This window comes from Acipenser ruthenus, chromosome 27 (assembly GCF_902713425.1).
Source record: "Acipenser ruthenus chromosome 27, fAciRut3.2 maternal haplotype, whole genome shotgun sequence".
NCBI lineage: Eukaryota > Metazoa > Chordata > Actinopteri > Acipenseriformes > Acipenseridae > Acipenser > Acipenser ruthenus.
In genome coordinates this window covers 25,087,830-25,108,762 of record NC_081215.1, presented here as the reverse complement: position 1 = coordinate 25,108,762, position 20,933 = coordinate 25,087,830, and the positions used below count along the sequence as shown (strand labels likewise).

Here is a 20,933-nt window from a genome sequence, read left to right as displayed (position 1 = left end):
AAATGTATTGAACGAGTGCTTGTATTTAAGTGCCTGTTAACGATAACAGTTTCGCTCACCAGTTACCACTCAAAGTGTTTAAAGGTTACACATATTTGAACATGTAAATAGACAAATTCTCCACCCCCCCTCCCCTCCCCTCCCCTCCCCTCCCCTCCCCTCCCCTCCCCTCCCCGTGGTACAAGTCCAGCAAAACCCTGCATTTTGCTGTGATTTGGCAAGCTAGTTTGGACTACAGAAGCAGCAGCTACAGCAAGAGCATCCTGGCGATCAGTTTAACCAAGAAGACAGCAAGCTGGGACAATGCCTGAATCCCAATTCAGCTTCCTAGCGCACGAGGAGAAAAACAACAGCCTGTAGTCCCCGGCATCCTCCTCTTTCTACAGCCCCAGAGACACCGAAGTGCTCACATGCAAGGACATGTGTTGCACTGACACCTGCTGCAGGTTGTAATCAGCGCATCTCTCTTCTTTTTACTGTGAGCAGAGAGCCACATCAGAAAAAGAGGCTACTTTACCAATAAGAAGCATTCGAAAACACAACTAAGACCTTATCAAACAATATAATATATATTTATAGATTTCTTTTAATTTAGCAGCATGCAAACTGCCACTGTATGTCTAAGACATGGGCTTAGATTTTTAGCATAAGTGCGAATTGCTCCTAACCTGTAAACTTCAGGTGCAATAAAGCTAAATATCCCAAAACACTTCTTACATATTTACCATACTTGTAGCCTATATTATATTATATATATATATATATATATATATATATATATATACACACACATACTGTACATATATATGTATAAAATAGTCTAGGCATCTCACAAACTCTTATTTAATGACTGATTCAGTGAGTTGATGATAAACATGGCTTTTAAATATAAACATACAAATAATTGTCATTTATCCAGTTTATCTATACATTGGCATTTTAAGACACAAATGTTTTAATTGATTGATTAGCTGCGTCAGCAAGAAGGTATTCCAAAGGAACATTTATTATTTTGCTTAATTAGTCTATGTTGCTCATAGCCCTGTAGAAGACATCTTGAAAACCTTTGGGTCGTTGCCAATCAAACCCATGAAAAAGCCCAGAGTGCTGACGATACTCCAGCAAGGAATGAAAGGCTATCCCTGAAGCTTGCAGAAGAGCAATGTCAAACTGCATGTGCTTAAGCATGCCTTGGAACTAAAAGAACTAAAATAAATACCCACTCTCTTAGATCCATTTGGTATCTGGACGCAGGTGTAACCAACTTGCTAATAAGTGCGTATAGGGATTTATTAAGTGCCAAATTGGAATACATTTTATGTATAATTTCTTACTATAAATGTCAGTTTTTATTAATCAAGTTTTCTAATAAACCTCTTCAAAGTCCTACTAAAATCAGCAATACTTCTACTGCCGCTCTCTGATGTCATTTTTATTTGACAAATCCTATTTCCTGGAGTTTTGTGATAACTCCATTCCATAATCCATTTCAACACTTTAAGTCATTTAAGTTGTTCTTGTGGTGGTTATGTCCCTGGTCAAATGTCAGGGTACAATTCAGCATTCAGGTCCATTCCACTGAGAACTGGCTTCTGGTCAACTGAAGATATTCTGCTTAACATCTCAGCTGACAGCGAGTAACTGTTCCCTGACTTTTCTTCGAACCAGCTGTCCAATGGCCTTTTACCATCAAAGTTTGCTATGGGTGGGCCGTTGACAGCCAGCGTCAACAGGTCGTTGGTGTGTTCCAGAGTGAGACGGGACCTGCAATTCCTCCGGACTTTCTGTAGGGCGCTCCGACCCTTTTCGCAGCAAGCTGAAGAGGTTGGCAAAACCTTGATGACCTGGACAATTCCATTCAGGAGTGGAAATCTCTGCTTGTATTTACAAATGTGACCAACCACTTCCTTAAATCCATTCATGCTGTAGTAATCCGCTTTCAGATCTCGCCATTCCACCACCAAGCTTCCTCGAACGTCGCCCCTGTCTCTGGAAATCTCCCTTGCCACAGACGGCACGGTTTCCAGGTGCTGGAAGATGAGCAGTATCTCCTCCTCCCCGTAGGTCATCAGATCCTCTGTGTTCCTTGGCCACGTGGTGAGGTCAAGTACTTGGCAAGCTTTGACAACCGACCTGCTCCTGGAATCAAACCGCTGCGTTAGAATCACTTGGGTTTTCTGGCAGATCTTTTCCCTGATGGACTGAAACTTGGATTCAGCCACTCTTAAGTTTTTCAGATCAACGCCATTAAAGCTTTCCCTGAAGTTTTCCTCAAACTCCTGCAGGTATTCGCCTGGGGAGTCAGCCAGCCTACTGATCTCCTGAATGGACTCTTCCATCTTAGAGTCCACTTGGGAAACGAGAAGGTAATCACCCTGGAAGACAAAAGCCAAGCGAGAGAGAACTGCGATGATGTCCAGCAGAAAATAGATGAGTTTAATAGACTGGTAGTCCATGAGGAACTGAAGTAACGCCAAAGCGATAGCAGCAGCATCCGCTCTCTGGGTCTGGCTGCTGATCTCTTTGAGATGGGCCACCACTTCCAGATAGTCCTTTATCAAAGCATTCAAGACGTTCGGCTCCCCAATGATCCACCTGATTGCTCGTATATCCCCCAAGAATTCAGTTTCTTCACAAAGGGTAGGTGCCGTTGCCCTCAGCTCAGCCATCATCCTGGGGGAATAGCGATAGAAGCTGAGCAGCTGTTTCAAGTTGTTCTCCAGTTCTTCCAAGCAGGAAAGTTCTTTACCACTTATCGTATCCAGAACTTCCAAGTGGGGCCGGTGGATCATGAACGGAAGGCAAAGCACCCAGGGCAGGGTTTTTCTGATTGTGACGAACAAATTTGCTCTCAGTCCAGAAGAGATATTGGATCCATCGATGCCCAAGCCAACAATCAGCTCATCCTGCAGTCTCATACCCAAAACTCCAAAAGCCCTATCAATAGCTTGGAGGTAACCATCACTGGTACCACAGCTCAGTTCTTGCAGGGACAGGAATTCTGTAGCGGGGGGACCGTCGCAGGTTGTGTACTGCACATAGACGGCTACCGTATCTGCAAGGATATCTTCACTTTGCCCATCCATTATGACGCTGAGGAACGGAGACTGTCTGATTCTCTCAGCGAGATCCTCCTTAAGTGCTCTGGCAATGTGATGGATCAACATCTGGCAGTCCCCCTCGTTCATGTACTGGTCCACCACTTTGAGCTCGCATTTCTTCAGGAGCTCAGCGAGGGGTCGGAAGTCAGAGAAAGGCCTCCCTTCCAGGGCCAGGTGGTAGGCGGTGTTGAAGAGAACGGTCATGTTCCTGCACATCTCTTCCGTCTTTTCTGGGTGCATCCTCAGCTTGTAGAGCTGGAGGCACTTCTTGTGCAGGTTGCTTTGGCTGTGCAGCTTGATGGTGTGGATCTTGAACTGCTTGGATCCAATGATGAAAGCGGAGGTTCTTGAGGACTGGACGGTGTACTGGCGGCAGACATGGCACCACATCTCGTTCAGCGTAGAGGAATAGCGCAGGAACCAGAACTTCTTCAGCCACTCCTGTTTAAAACGACGGATCCTTCTGCCGGGGCCGCTGGCCATTTTGGAGGCTTCATCTGTGACAACCATCAAGTCCGTTGCTATGGACTCATCCGCAGAATCAACGTCCTGCTCGTCTTCCTCCACTGCAGGTACGGGGGTCATGGCTTCTGAAGCTGGAAGAGATAAAACAGGAGAAGTAGAATTTCAGTTTCAGGACATATTTAAGAGGGGCGTGAGGATACTCGCACTTGCTTTTAAGAGGTATTTAAAAACTGGTAAGTTTTAATAAATCCATTCATTAACACGTTGATTTCAAAACAAGAAAAGCTGTCCTTCCCTCGCCTTTACAACTGAGTACCAATCAATGGCGATTTACTTCCGCAGTGAGTTTTAAAAGCTGACTGGAAGTGAATTTTCCTCTCATCCGGGGCACTGACATTTTTATTGCTGTAATAATATTTTCGTCATCAGTTTACAGCCTCGGTACAGCAGTAAAATGGTAATTGTATTACATTACCCATTAGAAGTTAATGTTGTTTACTTCTGTAGCATAATGAGTAAGCAAGGGTTCAAGATTCAATGAAATATATATTCATATTACAAATGTAATAACTGATAACTGTTTCATGAAGGATCTAAAAAGCCAGTCTATGCCAATGTAAAGAAATAAACATTATCTCCATTTGCTGGAATTCAAATTCAGTCCACTCCACTTCCATTGGAAAAGAAGCGGATTTGCACAGTTCATGTTTCATGCCAAGAAAATGTAATAAAAAAAGATACCCAAAACAGAAAGAAATTACAACTTCGAGTTTGCTTAATGTTTTAATGCAACAATAATATATAATGCAGCTTTTAAAATAAACAGCACAAATATTAGAATACAATTTTTTTTTTTTTTTTACAATTTTGATACAGAAGATTATCTGTCATTCAGCTACCCAAAGTAAAATGCAAGATCAATGACATTTCGCTAGTTAATCCTGAACTTAAACAAGTGGGAAACATACATATTAAATAGCAGATGCATGGAATTTTATAGCAGCTTTTGTTATAACAGACAGGAGAAAAAAAACTTTAAAAAACACCTAGGAACACCACAGTGACTTCACAGTTAAATAGTGCAACCCAGGCATGGAAATAAGACTCCCATTGCATTGCAATTTGACCCATTCCTGGTTTTACTATTTAATAGAACATACCTGAGCTTGTTCCCTACACACTGTGGCTAATCAAGCTCGTAGCAAAACCTGGATTGGGTGAATCTGCTATGCAATAAGAGCCATCAAATATGACCAGCTGATAAACATGAAAATATGTCCCATATAGAATTATTTTGTCATGGCAAAAAGGGGGATTTTAAGAACTTTTTTTAGGTTTGCCAAAGCTTTTTAGATAATGCAAGGCAAATGTGGTGCTACATGGAGTATACTACAAAGTATTACGACACATGTCCATCACACAACACTGAGTTCTGCATTATCACCCAAGCAGCGGTGTACATATTGCATATTGAAGGAAGAAAGATACTGGGGTGAAAGGAAGCAGGGTCACCCCTATAAATGCAGCCCTGATGAACCTACCTCTCAGTTCATCTGGCTGAGAAGGCACGGGCAGCGACGGCAGCCGCAGGGGTTCAGGGTGCTGGACAGACCTTAGCCGATCCAGCTCTGCCTGGAGTTGCCTTATTTTCTTCGTAAGCTTCACGCAGTTTGGACAGAAAGAGGTCGAGGGGCTCTTGTCCGGCTGCCTCTCACACGAGGTCCCGGGTACGTCCTCGGGATCTTCTTTCACACAGCACAGGTCAAGTTCACTTTCAGACTGACCACCTCCTGCGGTGAAGAAAGCAGACAGCTGGGCCGGGGGCTTGTATTCCAGACCTCTCTGGACAGAGGAGGTCCTGTGCTGCTCGAACACGTCCTCGACGCGGTGCGCCCTGGTCTTCCGCAGAGGAAGGGCGTGGTTCAGCTGCAGGGGGTTTGCTTCCATGTTCTTCGAGGCTTCCAGAGAGGCTTCTAGAACGTCTTTGAAAATGAGGTCTATCTTCTTCTTCTTGGCTTGGGGCAGACAATCACCGTCCTCGTTTAGCCTCTTGCTCGCGACTCTCCCTCCTCTAAGAGCAGACCGGAGGACCGTTCCTTTCGCTTCCTGCTTATTTCCAATGAGCTCTTCCGATTTTTCCATAATTACCATCCCTGCAATGGAAATGTATGGGGGAAAAAAATCAATCCAGTGTAGCAACTATACAGTATTTTCACATACAAATACCAGAAATAACAACAATAAAAAATACATATTTTCATCCCTTGACATATGCATACATACTACTCATACCATATAAAGAACACAAAGGTAGGGGGGTGGGGGCAGGAACAGAATATAATCATGGTTGTGCACAATCAGTTTCAAATGCAGAGCAAGGACCTTTTGAAGAAACTTGCAATTCTATTGACTGCTGACATATCTAAACCAATGGAAGGCTTTTACCCAACATTAAAGTGAAAAGGGGAAAACCTTATTCACTTACCTGAGAAATCACACGGAGAGGAGATAAAAAAAAAAATTAAAAAAAAAGAAGAGATTTCTCATGGAGCTTTCCTTCTTAAGCAGTTAGGACTGAAATAGAAGGCAGGCTTAAATAAAACGATTCTGAAAATACTTGCACAGGGACTTTATCATTTTACAACAGCTGTAAACAACACAATTACAGAAGATGGAAATCGGATGTCATCTACAAGGGGAACTTTCTTAGGAGTTTTGTTTTGACAAACTGAAATACACAACATTTTAAATACCCTTTAGACTGCAAAAACAAAGTCACTTAGGAAAACACTATGAGCTCACACAAGCTACTGTGATGTTTTGCATTCTTTGAAGAATGTTAATAGCATCCTACATTTTGTTACATTATCTTTACAGCTGTTTCCACTCCCAAGAACAGCTGCAGGTCTGGTCCCCACAGTGGTTATTTAGTTCATGATGGCTTCAGTCTTGTTGCTCAGCACTCTTTGATTCACAGTATCCAGTTCTTGCACTGTTAACTCTTTAGCTGTCATTCTCTATTAGCCTGTGGTGGTCTGCTGACCATGGGCCTCTTGTGACTTGATTAACTCAGTTGTCGGTTTTAGGATGTTAACATAATGGTGCGGTGCTGAATCGGTTGCTGATGGGGGCTTGCTGTTTTGCGAGATGTCTTTGTATTGCATCTTCGTGCTGCAAGTGCTTTCTTGATGATGTAAAAGGTGGGCTCCCTGCACGAATTCACTTAGGAAATGCCTGAGTTGGAATATTCTTGGTAAACATCTTGTGCCCGAAATGTGACAACTTGATCAACAAATTGGCATCCTGACTTCTTTGCTGCAAGCCCAGATACTTCTCCATATGTTGTGCTTTCTTCTGGAGTCAGTGACTTCCAAGCCCCCATTCATTCCCTGTTCTCTGTCTCTCTTCTTTAGGGCTTCACATCTCCGAGGATGTGGAGTTAGCAAATGCTGCACTCCTTCCTAGGCTGTGACATCTCTACAAGAAAAGGAATGTTTATGTAAAGCTTAAACTGAAGGTTAAAGACAAAGGGCATTCGTTAGAAGCAAGTCAAAGGTATATTTAACAATGCACAATGATGTTGTTTCAGGGCTAGTGTAATACAATGGGTTTAATCATTTCTGAAATGTGCTTTTGCCTTTCATTTGCTTTAAAGAAGAGGGCCGATTGTGTCTTGTTTGCAGTAAAGCTAAGAGTACGTTTAAACCATTGTACAGTGAATACGGTCAATAAAAACATACCCTGTTGACTTGTATGTATCTTTACTTGTGGATGCATTTCATGTTTTACATTGCAACAAATAGTAACAATTCCCTACATGCTCTTTATAATATGGTGTGCTTTTGGTTTAATGTTTATTTTACAATACAGATTGTGAAATGTTTGTCAGCTGGACTAATCTATGGGATACTCCACCACAAATGAAGTTTCCTAGAGATGCGATATAGCTGAAAATTGAAAAAGAATGCATGCATGAAAATATAGGTGTCTTACCTGCAGGGCGTGGCTTGACTTGAACAGCAAAATGTGCTTCTCACTGCTGCACCCAGAGCTGATTGAAATGGCTTGGTGGTCAGTGAAGGACAATGTCTCTAAACAGAGGGATTGTTGAGGTGCAGAGTGCTCCACACAAACAGTGGAGGATGCCCAGGAGAGCACTGTTACATGATCTCTTCATGCAGAGTACAATACCAGTGTGTTTTACTACCACAGCTCAATGTTTACTGTGCACAGAAATGACATCTTCAAAATATACAGTGGGGGGGATGGGGGGGACATATCCGCCATCTCTACCAAGCTTTGAAGAGCAATAGATTCATCCCACTTCTACAGCGCTGTGTTGCCAGGTCTCACCTCCAGCCAGGTTCCGGTCGATGCTCTCTTGGGACATGCTGTGCAGACGCCTCATGTACTCCTGGCTGTACCACACCCGCAGCCTCTCCCCTGGCTGGATATCCCGACACGCACGGAAATAAATCCGCTCGTCGTGCTGGAAAGCCATCAGGTTCTGCTCGTTCTCCTCCCTGGAGATCATCACGTACCTTACAGAGAGAAATCCGACTGAATTAAATGAATGAACAAATCACGTTACCTGCATTGCAATGCAGGTACAATGTACTAACAGCACATCATCACTGCAAATGGGAGTTTTGGCCAGCTGCAACACGCTAGCTTCTAATGTGTTGATAAAACTCAATAAAAGGAAGCTTAAATGCTGGCATTCATGGGTAGCCATCGATAGCAAACTAAAAGCAAGTCTATGATTTGTGACGATGGGTCTACCCCAACATGCAGAAGTTTGATCTAATGTAACAAATATCACGTTTTCACGGTACGCCCACAATGCTAAATCTGCTGACAACATGTTAAGGTAAACACTTATCCCGATCAATATATAATCAAAGTAGGTCCGCTATAGAAACTCCTGGAACATGAGGGAACAGGTTGCTGCCACCTGATCAGTTTTGGAAGAGAAGGTGGGAACAGGTTGCTGACACCTGATCAGTTTTGGAAGAGAAGGTGGAAATGGTTAAATAACAACAACGAAGAAAAGGCAAGAACAAAACCTACCTCATCCAATTAGCTTTAGTTTCATCCGAGCCGTCAATCGATTTGTATCTGTTATTTTTGTCAACAATCTGAAAAAGGATATACGCAAGGTCAAACATGATGACAGCGTTACTGAGTGTACAATGCAAGTCATTGCAAGTCTGATCAAATGCAATCGGCATTTCTTCTACTGTAATCAATGGTTTCATATTTTGTGACCGTATCTACTAAGGTCAGCAAAGCATGGTCCTCAGCTAGTTGATGTAATAAGATACCCCAGGCCTGTTGATGGCATCTATTTTTGTTCCCAATACAAATCATACTGACCAATATCAAACTTCCTCTATAAGCCACTGTAGGCAGACATCACATTTAGATAGATACAGACATACAAAAACGCTGTTCCGTTTTAAGGCTTCAAATATTCTGTATGAAAAGTTTAAGAATGACTTAAGAACACAGAACACTTTTAAGTGTATAATTGAGAGAAAAAAGGAAACGTTGACATTGTTCTGAAACATGCACGATCGTTTCTGCTTACCATCCAAGAGAAAAATCCAGAGGATTTGTCTTGCGAGACAACTTCTCCTTCGTAGGGTCCGAACAGCACCCCTTTCTTGAGGACCTTGTCGATGCAGCAGGCGTCAGTCTCCACACCCGGCTCACGGATGATCTCAATCCCCGGGGGGATGGTTAGGGACGCGCGGTCTGGAACCCCAAGAGGAACTGGGGTGTCCAACACGAACACAGGGGCACCATGGGCCGGGCATTCCTCCACAAAGTACTCCTTGCACTCCTCACAAACTAAACAAATACATACATATATATATATGTGAAATGAAACACAGCCTTACCACTGACACTTCACTAGAATATAGTGTACCACTGTGAAGCAGAAAAGCAAGTCCTTCCAATTAGAAAACAAGGATATCACAGCACATTATCACCAGTCTTAGTATTTAAATCCAGGAGGAGGGTGATATAGCACAGCTGTTACTATCTGTACAGCATCATTCCCACAGTGTCACTCCACACTTCAATCCTGAACACTTACACCAGAAATCCACTTGCTGGCAGGTTTTAGCCGCCGAGTGTTCACGCTTGCCTCTGAGCTTCCTTTTTGGTTCATCAGGCTGGTGGTGCTCCTCCTCTTTCACTCTGTTGTGAGTAAAAATAAAAATAAGAATAATAATAAAAAAATAAATAATAATAATAATAATAATAACAATAATAATTAGTGCTGTTCTCAAATGTGGACCCTATGTGGGCCAAAAAGAAGACATTTGTGTGTACAGAAGAACCCAGACCAACCGTTTTTTAAAAGCATTACACTTCTCCCATGTGAACACAGTAATAGAGTTAAAACTCTCCACGATTCCTTGTCGCCCCCCCCCCCCCCCCCCCATCTTTACCTTTTGCTGCAGTCTGGGTCCACAACAGCGGGCAAATCCTTTTTTGAGGCAGTGGGTTCTGCCATCTCTGGGGGCTGGGTGAATGGCGAGGCTTTATGAATACTAAGTCTCCTGTAACAAAAGGAAGAAAACAACATAAATCAATAATTTGCCGTTCAAACGCGGACTCTAGATGCCATGCTTATTGGAACCCTTGCAGGGTCCGCAGGCCGTTTATAGGAGGTCAGAAGCCGGATTGAAAGCCTGAAAGCACTCCTGCCTGAAAGGTATAGCATCTGGACATTGAGGAAAGTGCCTCCTGGTGATCAGCTGGATATTAGAGGAATACTTTATACAGGAATTAGAATTGAAAACAGGGATTGGCCAGAACCCTAGTCACAGTTGCAGAGGGGAGATAATTACAGTTACACAACCCAAGTGGTCATTTTCCACTTGGAAAATTAGTCTTTTTTTAATTCAGTTATGACAGTAAACACACATAATAAACAGGGAAGAACTACAATATTAAGAAATCTAGATGTACAGTATCCATTTAAGACCACTGAAGACAATGTGAAGATCTCATGCTATTAGGGTCACACTGAATACACTTGCAAACACTGAATACAATCATTATACATCACAATGATCCTACAGCATTTAGCGTTTCTGTTCTCATTACTTCCTAATATCTCAAAATGTATCCCTCACTATTGAAATTGCTGTAGTACTGGCCATATGCATTACATTTCACTGTGGGCTATAGCAGGGCATTGCAAGTCTTATTTCCTTGGATTAACTCAGCGCAGCACCATAGAAAAATGTTATGCAGGGTCAATTTTGCATTCCCAGTTGTGTCAGTGTGACTGCTGGTGTTGTTAGAGGAGGCATCAACATTAAAAAGAAGCGTCAGGTGTGTAATTATTATAAACCCAGCGTGGACGGAGCAGAGAATGAGACGATGGACACCAATCTGAATTAACAACGGCAATGAAGGGGGTGACAGCAACGCTGGCACGACACCAAGGCTCTGCATGAGGGAGCTACAGGTCGAATTTGGCTTCTGGGCACCACTTTACATGCAAGCCATTTGGAGAAGACAATACAATATTGTTTCAAATGCTGTTAATCTACCGTGTCTTGGGACTGATTCGCTTAAGTATTTCAAGATCAATGTTCAAATTCAATTTGAAATCAAAAAGATAAAAAAAAACAGTAAAATCGGCTAAAATCTAGACTGCACTCTCACTAATTCTAGTGTTCAAATAGGAGTAAAATATATGGTTTTGCATTTAAATGGTATATGCTTTATTGATGTTGCAGTTACAAGGCTTTTGGGGGTTCACTTACATCTGCAATCACTTTGCTTACAATGAGATGAAGCTGGAATGTTTTGCATACAGTAACCTAAAATGGCTGTTATTACTTTCTGTTGATAAAAGACAGATGTTTCAGGATTTCTACCAATCCCAAATAAATAATACATTAAATGCTCAACGGGTAAAAGCATGCGTTTCTTACTGTACTTGTATCCTGAAGAATGTCTTGTAACAGCTGACTAAACACAAACCACTTGAAAATTTGCACTTCTAGAAATGGTATCAAAAGTCATGTAACAGGAAGCAGCCCAGCCATTCTGTAAGAGACATGCAATGCAATCTACTGTACCGAGAAACTCACATGACTGCAAAAAATCACTGACTGAAAAGAATGTTAAAAAAAGAACAGAATCAATCAAGGTTGGGTGACAATTCTTATTTTATAATTCCAATTCCAATTCCAAAATCCATTCCAACACATCATTGATCAAAATTAGCAATTAGCTGTATTCTGTTAACAAGTTACTTAATCTGAAGTCGCTGTTAGTCAATTAAATTTTGAATAAGGATATTGAAAAACAGGAATTGACCACAACCTTGGAGTCAATGCATTTGAGCTGTGCGGGGACACTTAAGAAATTAATTAAAAGATGCACAATTAAAACACTGTTTTAAAAGATGCAAACACTATACTGGTCAACAGAGGCGGTTCACATGAGTGCTGTCCTCAACTCTCAGTTAATACTCAACGCAAGGCTGAACTGAACTAGACTGTGTATTGACACCAATGTACTGCAACTCCATTGCTCCCTGGGGTGGCAATGGCTGACTGACCCACTCAGGTAACACAGAATACTGGAGATATTGTACAATGCCACGGTTTGGAACATAACAATAAGCCAATTCAACCTACAAATTATCCACACAAAAGCAAATTTAAAAAAAAAAAAAAAAACAAACAACGTGTTTAAGGATTTGCCCACAATTATTCTAAAATGATATAAATCCTGGCTGTACTGAAGTTCTCTTTTTACTGTTCAGTGAGGGCTGTTGTGTTTATTATTATTATTATTATTATTATTATTATTATTAATGTATTTATTTATTTGGGGACTATGTTGTCAAACATCCATAATTATTCTGTATTAATGCCTTGACATTTTCTAACATGCGTTTCATATATATTGTGGTACTGTACAAATTATTATCAGCCAGTATCAAACACTATGATGTTTTACAAAGCTATGGCAATTATGAAAAACCGCTCGTAAAAGTAAACGTGGAATAAATTATAATACAAAAAATAAGCATAATAAACCAAACTCAACTGCTGTAGTATTTAAACTAAAGGAAATATATATATTAGTTGTACAGTTGAAACCTACATTTCTATAACCCGTTTAACCTTCGTTTTCACCATGTACCCGAACATACATACGAGCACACACCTCCACCTTTCTAAATTAATGCGAAAGACCAGAACTCCTTCTAGCAACGTCACCGCGTTCCCTTTCCAAAATGTCTCGCGCACCAAGCCAAAGCGCTGATTGGCCGCTGGTGACGTCAATCAAAAAGAAAAAAAGGCAACAATGTAATTAAAAAACTGCAAAAAAAAAAAAAAAAAAAAAAAAAAAACAGGGGCGATCTTGTCCCTTTAAATAAACTCGCATACCTGCAAAGTTAAACCAAACAAAAGCTACAAAGAGTCTCGGCAACCCGTCGTTCACAGATAACAAGCAAAGCCGCTGCGTGATGCGCGTATTAGAGCCAGATAAGTCCCTGACTCCCGACTGCAGGCACTTGGCATTTTGCCTAGTTCTTTCAGAAGCCATTTTCATTGGCCACATTGGCTACTAAAGACTGACTCACCTACCCAGGGATCTGCAGCCTTTTGCGGCTCCTTATCTCGCCTCTTTGCTCCACAGTGTCCACCCTCTGCGCGGGCTCGCCCTCGCCTCGTACGCCCCCCCGGCTCACTCAGATTTTAGTAGTCCCAGGCGAGGTAAAGTTTCTATTTGAAATAATTTTCAGCGAGTCAGCTGCTTCTCTTAGCTTTGACCACCATCTTTTTATTACAGGAAATGACATGGAAAACGGAAGAAAGCAATTCGAGTCCAGACAGGGACCCCCAAATCGGGCAGAAGATGAACCACATTTCAAAGTTTGGCTACGAAATCCTACAAGTCCACTTGCGTTGTATAGCTGTGTAAGCCCTCACCATAGCACAGACTCCGGGCTTCGAGCAGGCTGAACTGTTTGTAATCAGACCGCAGAGTGATTAGATTCTGGTGGCAGAAGAAAAGAAAAAAAACTTACATCGTGCATTAAACTTTATTATTATTATTATTATTATTATTATTATTATTATTATTATTATTATTATTATTATTATTATTATTCAAACATTTTATAACGTTTGTTATCAGCTGACATATTGGAGAAAGTGGTGTGCATGGAAATTCTGTTTTTCTTTTAAATTAAACGTCAAATTGAACAACTTATTTGGCACACATTCACTTGTCTTGCGTCATGACAGTGAATCGTTTATTGATTGGTGTGAATGGGATCAGCTTGACAGCCCCCCCCCCCCCCCCCCCCAGTTAGAGCTGTAATTGCTTTGGAAACATTTGATTTACTAAAAGAGTAACCCCATCCTTATTGTATGCTTTACCCACCCCCCGTTCCAGGGTCACCATGGTGACGGCCAGCTCCTTTAACCCTTTTCTACCCTGGGTATCTTCCCTTACCTATTTAATGCTTGATTTCTCAATGTCAAATATATTGACACTTGAGCAGCAAAAACACCAACTTGATGAGGCGGTGTGTTGGTGGCGCCACCTATGGGAATTCATTTTTCATGCCTCCCTTATTGTACCCTGAAACTCTAGTCTGCCCGGCTAAAGAAGTGTGTAACTTTTTTCAGCACGCTGTATTTGCATATGCACGTCTCGATTATTATTTCTATTTGCAAATCTTTGCATCTAAAATGTTACGTCCAACTTAGAATACTGACAACAAGCCGCTGATGAACTCATTAATACCAAATTATCCGTAGGCTGTCATCAGTGCTTTATTAAACTGATTCTAAGCACATGCAATGCAGGCACATATTGCATACTGTCATAACTCATATAAATAAGTTCTGGTTTCTTGTGAAGTACTGTAAGTGCAAAGAGACTACACTGGGCAATAAATTAGTAAGTAAAAAATAAATAAATACAAATATGGACCTTCAACCATAGTGCGGTAAATGCAACAGGACCCATTTAAAGTGCACGTTTACATTTAATAGAATAGGTGGGCGTTATAATTTGTATTTCAAATGTGGTACTTTAAAAATGGTTTTAATATTAATTTAAAACCCCAGCATCTATAGTAAATCCTGTGAAGTTTGTAGATTACTTTACAGTTCAGAATCTATTTACTGGATAGTAGCGGAACCTATTTAACATTACAATTCAGCGAGTGTCTGTCGGAAAGGAAACTGTTTCCTTAGGGATGGGTATGTGTGTGACTTCAATTTCCGACTGGCCTCCATTTTGGCTGGAGAGTGATGATTTTCCCGGAGTTGAGGCAGAAAAAAACCCAAAACGGTAAGAAGTTATTAGCGAAAACCCCATGGCCAAGGCTGGAGTTATTTAAAATTATGATTTTAACAAAATGCTGTGTGCAGAAATGAAGTGTGGATCCACTGTTGGGTTTTGAATTTATGCCTATTTGTTTAGGCCAAGACTGTTCATAATTACAGTTTAAATAAAAAACAATAAACCCACAAACACTTGAGTTTATTTTTATGTATTATTAATTCATGCTGTTTCTATGCTTTGTTTCTGTAGAATGCGGTAAGCGAAATATGGTAACCGATGTAATTAGCCGAAAATCGATGGACAACTGTGATATTCGGAAATGGAACAGAATTCAGGTAAACTGTACTGCAAGACAACACACCAGAACAAACTATTCAAGTTTCATTTATTGTATATTCATTCGTTACGTATGTCATATAAATACATGTTGTTACATATACAGTTTCTGCTACTCGCGGTTTAACTTCTTCAGCTCTGTAACAACTGGAAAAGCTTTGACCAGCTGTTTTGACCAGCAGGCCAGTACGCATGCGTGATAGTGCTTTTTTTTTGAGAATGCCTTTGATTCAGGTTGGTCGACAGCACATCAGAACTCAATAGTACTAGCAGACAAACGTTTTGGCAAGAAGCCTTCCAATGTCTTGCTACAAAGTACTACAGTGTCTTATGACTGAGTGTGTAAAGCCATGATGAATTGTTTGTATATAGACTAGTTTAATATCTAATTTCTGTGTGTACTAGATTTTATTTTTACAGTGTTTCAATCTTATATCCTCAGAAATGCTAAGTCGGTCCCCATAGTGCAGTAAGTGTAGCACACTAGTGGTTCTCAAACTGCAGAGGTTGTTCCTTTTACTGTTGTGCTGAGACACATTGACAATAAATAGTTATATTATATCCTGTACTCTACTATACAGTATAAGAGCCCTTCATTAACAGCCATCGGTGTTAGACAGTTAGCAAAATAACAGGGGAGCACTTTACTGTGGAGTCATGCATTATTTACACATACCATTATTACTGAAGCTTAGACTAGATCCCAATACAATACGCATTGCTGGGGTATGTTTGAAGTGTTGTATATTAATTGCAAGCTTTGTATTCTTGTTTTAAGTTTGTGAAGATTGCAAAGAATATTATGTAGACGAGTGCCCCAGACATGGTCCCCCGAAGTTCCTTAAAGACTCGATACCAGAGAAAGTGTCTCCATGCAGAGTGCTCCACACGCTTCCTCCAGGACTGGCTGCAGGACCGTCCCTCGCACAGGTTAGCCGCATTGGGATCTGGTGTGTGGGACAGGCCCTACAGAAAGGAATCATCTTTGGACCGGTAAAAAAGCAGCTTAAATACAGCGGCTCAGTAGAGGCTGCAGAGGTAGGTACTGTCCCAATACCTTTTTATGATGCTAGAACAGCCAACATGTACACATGTAGTGATCCGCCACATTGGGTCAGGTTTTACGAATATTTAGTGGAGTCATCCTTATTTAAAAAAATAAATAAAATAAAATAAAACGTGTACTGTCCTGCATATTAAAATCTCCAACTAGAGAAGTTGATAGCCGTAGCTTTGAAATTTATTGCAATTTTATTTATTGTAAAAAAAAATGTTTTCCACATTGTTGTGTCTGCTTACAGGATGAAGGAGACAAAATAGATGGACTAGATAACACCCCGTCTCTAGTGGAAGCAGTGAATTGGATGAAGTAGGTTTGAATTCATATATCTATTCATTTAATTGATGTAATCAGTTATCAGACATTACTGATTGCTGGGGATGCATGTCCACACCGACTGTTAAGCTATTGATTTTTTAAATATCTTAGGATCTGCTTTTCCAATCATGATGAAGCATGGTTTCAACGTTCTTTACCACAAGTAATTGAGAGAGTCAGAATCTGTTGAGAAATAGAGAAACCTGTCTGTTTGCATGTCTAATTTTCTTCCTAAACCTCATTAAAGTATATGTTGTACTACACCACTAAGAGATGAGAAAGGTGTCAACAATTTGAACTTAGATGGTTTTTGCTTTGGGCCATCAGTTTATAAAGGCCATTAGACTCATTCATACCGACTCATTCTATTCTCATCTCCCAGGTTTGCTTGCTCAGCAAGAAGTGAAGAAGAGCATAATGTGGCCGCGTTTCAGTCCCACGGCAAGCTTCACTTCAGAGTGCTGAAGGTCATTGAACCCGGAATGGAGCTTCTGCTTGGACCTGAAGAGGGCAGAAAGGATTCGTCAGAAGAGGGGCCATGTAGAGAGGATGCTGTGGCAAGCTTGGCACAGGAAAACTGCTCTGTAAACGAGAAGTGTGGCACACCTGAGAAACTGGCACTGCAAGGAGTGGACATCGAGCCAGAAGATGATGGTCCACAACCATTACTGGGTACTAACTTTAAATAGCTATCCAGCCCCATATATATATAGGGGGCAGATTTTGGTCTACAGATGCTCATGATATTAAACACTGTGACTGCTGTTTTATTTATTGTTCAACTTTGATTCCTGTAGTTGTGATTATAAACTGTTAATATGCTGTATATTTAATCAAAAGTACTGATCTCAACAGGAAGCAGCAGAAATACAGACCTGGTATTCGTAACAAAGTCATTTAAAGATATCTGCAAATTATTAAGTTGTATGTTTCCATAAAAATTGAGTAATCCTATTGTGTGTCTGTAACAGGTCCAGAAGAAGAAGAAGATGATGAAGAAGATGATGTAATTGTACCGCTGAAAAGGCCCCTGCGATTCCTGAGCAAAAATAGAAATCCGGAAATCTCTGCTCTAAGAAAGAAGGACTTAAGAAGGACTTCAAATTGTACGGTCAAAAGGACAGGTCCAGAAAACAGTGGTGGTAATGAATCTCGTAAACTGGACAGTAATGGAAGTCTTCCCCTAGTGGGACCGTGTAAAACACCCCAAGATGAGATTTGTGATGCTGTGAGTATAACACAGAAATTAACTGCTGAATGTAGGGGAGAAGAAGTTGAAAGGACAGGAGGGCCCAGGGCTAGTTCTCGCTTGGCTGCTAAACCACGAAAGGTGCACACACTTGTCAGCAGGATCCAAAAACGCTTGCAGGAAAGGAAACTGAGGGTCCTGGAGCAACAATCGAAGGAGAGACACGTGTCTGGGGAGGGTAAGGGTGAAACCAAGCCAGAAGAGGCTGCGACACAGGAGAAAGAACAAGAAGCCCTGCAGGAGGAAGAGGTAAGCGAGGAAACGAGGAATAAAACCGGAGCGGAAACCGATGACACACTTGTACCGCACGAGGAAGAAATGTCTCCTCAACAACAGTCTCCTTCCCAATGCAAGGTGCGGACAGGGGCTTCCAAAACCTCCGCCAGGGAAAGGAAATACAGGTGCGACGAATGTGGGAAAAGATTCCTCCAGCTGTGCCACCTGAAGAAGCACAAGTTCACCCACCTGGACTACAAGCCTTACCTGTGCACAGAGTGCGGCAAGAGCTACAGCTCACAGGAGAGCTTCCGGGCGCACCTCCTGTTCCACAAGGGCGAGAGGCCCTTTAAGTGCGAGCAGTGCGAGAAGGCGTACGGGACCAAGCGAGATCTGAAAGAGCACGAGATCCTGCACACGGGACAGCGGCCCTTCGTCTGTGACCAGTGCGGCAAAGCCTACGCCCGACGGCCCTCTCTGCGCATCCACAAGGAGATCCACCGGATGAAGGAGCTCAACCTGGGTAACACCAAGACGTGCAAGTGCGCCGTCTGCGACAAGGAGCTGGCCAACCCCGGATCTCTGAGGAACCACATGAGACTTCACACGGGAGAGAAGCCCTTCCTGTGCCCCTACTGCGGGAAGTCCTTCCGGCAGCAGGGCAATCTCCGGGGCCACCTCCGCATTCACACTGGGGAGAAGCCTTACAGGTGCGAGTACTGTAACGGTTACTTCTCGCAGCTGCCCGAGCTCAGGAGGCACCTGATCTCCCACACCGGGGAGGCGTATCTGTGCCCGATCTGCGGCAAGGCCCTGAGGGATCGTCACACCCTTCGAGCCCACGAGCAGCTGCACACGGGAGACCGGCCTTACAAGTGCGATCAGTGTGAGAAGGCTTACACCCTGGCCACCAAGCTGCGCAGACACCAGAAGAATCACTTGGAGGACAAGCCTTACAAGTGCTTGACGTGCGGGGCGGGGTACACCATGAGGCAGAGCCTGCTCCGTCACCAGTCGTCCCACAAAAGGAAGGAGGAGAAGTTAGCAGGGGAACTGGCTGAGGCGCTGGCCACACTGGAATCCGAGCACCCTTCTCCTTCTTTCAAGGACAAACCCGAAAAAAAGCCTAGGAAGCCCAAGAAGAGGCGGCGAGCGGATCAGACAGAAAGCAGCAGCGCCACCGAGGAACCCACTGTGGTCTATGTGCATGCTTTTGAAACCATGGATGGGGCGTCCGGTGTGGGACAGGGAACTGTGATGATAAGCACCGCTTCTCCCCACGACAACAGTATGGCGTTCAGTGCCCAGCAGGTCATCCACAGCGTGATCGGATCCTCGTCTGATCTCCCGCAGACTGTGCAAGGCCAGGCTGGTGGCCACATCCAGATAAACGAGGACATTATAGAAATTATCATCTCCGACGCAGACAATAAGTGCATCATAGTAGAAGGAGAAAAGTCCCAAAACAATGTTGTCATACTGCAAGGAGACGAAGGGATAAATGCAGTAGCTGAGACAGTAGAAATAGAAACGGGTACCTGAGTTGAGATGGAATATGAAGGTGTAAATTGCTTATAATAAAACATACCTTTATTCGATGCTTTGGAATGTGTTTTCATGTTTTGTTGTCTTTTGAAATCAATTCAGACTTACTTTTATTTTATTTAACTGTTATCCCTAATTCTTATCATAAGCCACCAAGACAAAAGTATTCACAATTTTTTTATTACAGTTTTAGAAATTTTAAAACTGTTTGTGTGAACTCTATGGAGTTTGAGAAGTGCCCTGCCAAAGCTTCTGGAAAAAAAAAAACATTATGCATTATAAAATAGATACATAAATAGGAAACTTTTAATTTTTTTTATCCTATCTTGGCCAAGGTACAGAAAGGTCAAGTGATTTTCCCATACTCAAATACTCAAAGTCTGTGGCACTGTTGGGGAAATACTAACATGAAATACTGTACTACTGTTATGGCTTCCGGGAGACTTTTGCAGTATCATTTTCTAGTTTGATTACATGATGTTAAATAAAATATCTAAATTCTGCTCATATATATATTTTATGTATTTGAATTGTGTCTCACATAGATGAGGATACATTGCTAGCAGGTGTAATAAATACTGGAGTTAATCTTGACCAGTCCACAGATAAGCTGTCTGTAGAGTGCCAACAGTAGACCATGGTGCAAATGATATGTTGCTTGACACCTTGCGTCAAAGGTGGACTGCTGAGCACTGTTGTGGTCACACTTACAGCACCTCTAGGCAAACAAAACTAAGGTGCAGAACATCCTTTTCCTCATGGCCTACTGTTAATACCTCCCAAGTTTCACAGATATTTTTCCCTGGTATGTTTTTTTAATTGTGGATTGCACTGTTGTCTCGAAGGTCCATCTTTGGATCCATTTCTGCTGATACAGCCAGTGGACTGTAATCCTGACCAAGAGGTCGTTCATTATTTGCACGCAAATATTTAAACAGCCGGGACGTGAAAACCAAATCAACAAACAGCACTTGTTTGCAGCTGCAATTGTGTCATGCAATCTGGTTGTCCTCGGTATTCAAATGCTCAGTTTATGGGCCGTCAATCTAATCCAGCAGCACATTAGCTAGTTTTACAAAATTCAGTTTTGCTTTTGATAAAAATAAGGCAAATGCACTGTGGAATAAATGGGAATATGCAGCTTTTTGGTAACTCGGAATAGGCAAGCTGGCACTAAAATGGATCTCAAGCAGAGTTAAAACTACAAGAGGCGACTGGTGGTCAAGCAGACAAGCTTTGGCTAACGGTTTCATCTGTTATGATGGCGTTGCTCTGACGAAGGCATTAGCTAACACGC

At 42.0% G+C, this 20,933-nt stretch overlaps 2 protein-coding genes across 7 annotated transcripts; one reads left to right on the top strand and one right to left on the bottom strand.

The window, feature by feature from the left end:
• Window positions 1-175: 175 nt before the first annotated feature.
• On the bottom strand, window positions 176-13,322 carry LOC117432051 (zinc finger protein 862-like). 4 transcript variants are annotated; one of them, XM_034053474.3, is made up of 8 exons: window positions 13,195-13,322; window positions 10,028-10,138; window positions 9,670-9,773; window positions 9,157-9,419; window positions 8,637-8,704; window positions 7,920-8,107; window positions 5,108-5,719; window positions 176-3,697 (listed from the first exon to the last, which is right to left on the bottom strand). In XM_034053474.3, exons 2-8 carry the CDS (start codon window positions 10,090-10,092, stop codon window positions 1,539-1,541), a joined length of 3,459 nt encoding a protein of 1,152 aa, XP_033909365.2. In that variant the 5' UTR covers window positions 10,093-10,138; window positions 13,195-13,322; the 3' UTR covers window positions 176-1,538. The 4 variants fall into 4 exon arrangements, with proteins under 4 accessions (XP_033909365.2, XP_033909366.2, XP_033909363.2 ...); XM_034053475.3 differs by having other exon boundaries at window positions 13,199-13,313; XM_034053472.3 differs by lacking the exon at window positions 13,195-13,322 and adding an exon at window positions 12,711-12,835.
• An 833-nt stretch (window positions 13,323-14,155) lies between these two features.
• Window positions 14,156-20,105, top strand: LOC117432185 (zinc finger protein 408-like). Of its 3 annotated transcripts, none has more exons than XM_059001964.1 (6): window positions 14,156-14,522; window positions 15,162-15,247; window positions 16,027-16,286; window positions 16,550-16,617; window positions 17,009-17,298; window positions 17,598-20,103. In XM_059001964.1, the coding sequence occupies exons 2-6, from the start codon at window positions 15,232-15,234 to the stop codon at window positions 19,631-19,633; spliced, it is 2,670 nt and encodes an 889-aa protein (XP_058857947.1). In that variant the 5' UTR covers window positions 14,156-14,522; window positions 15,162-15,231; the 3' UTR covers window positions 19,634-20,103. The 3 variants fall into 3 exon arrangements, with proteins under 3 accessions (XP_058857947.1, XP_058857948.1, XP_033909612.2); XM_059001965.1 differs by lacking the exon at window positions 14,156-14,522 and adding an exon at window positions 14,543-14,918 and having other exon boundaries at window positions 16,027-16,178; window positions 17,598-20,105; XM_034053721.3 differs by lacking the exon at window positions 14,156-14,522 and adding an exon at window positions 14,545-14,918.
• Window positions 20,106-20,933: the final 828 nt, after the last annotated feature.

Coding starts and splice junctions, on each gene's coding strand:
- LOC117432051 (XM_034053472.3), bottom strand. CDS start 12,757: ATGTTCGGGTACATGGTGAAAACGAAGGTTAAACGGGTTATAGAAAT. Junction 10,139..12,710: donor GTTAAACGGGTTATAGAAAT/GTAGGTTTCAAC, acceptor CTTTTGTTACAG/GAGACTTAGTATTCATAAAG. Junction 8,108..8,636: donor ACTAAAGCTAATTGGATGAG/GTAGGTTTTGTT, acceptor TCTCTCTGTAAG/GTACGTGATGATCTCCAGGG.
- LOC117432185 (XM_059001964.1), top strand. Junction 16,618..17,008: donor GAAGCAGTGAATTGGATGAA/GTAGGTTTGAAT, acceptor CTCATCTCCCAG/GTTTGCTTGCTCAGCAAGAA. Junction 17,299..17,597: donor TGGTCCACAACCATTACTGG/GTACTAACTTTA, acceptor TGTCTGTAACAG/GTCCAGAAGAAGAAGAAGAT.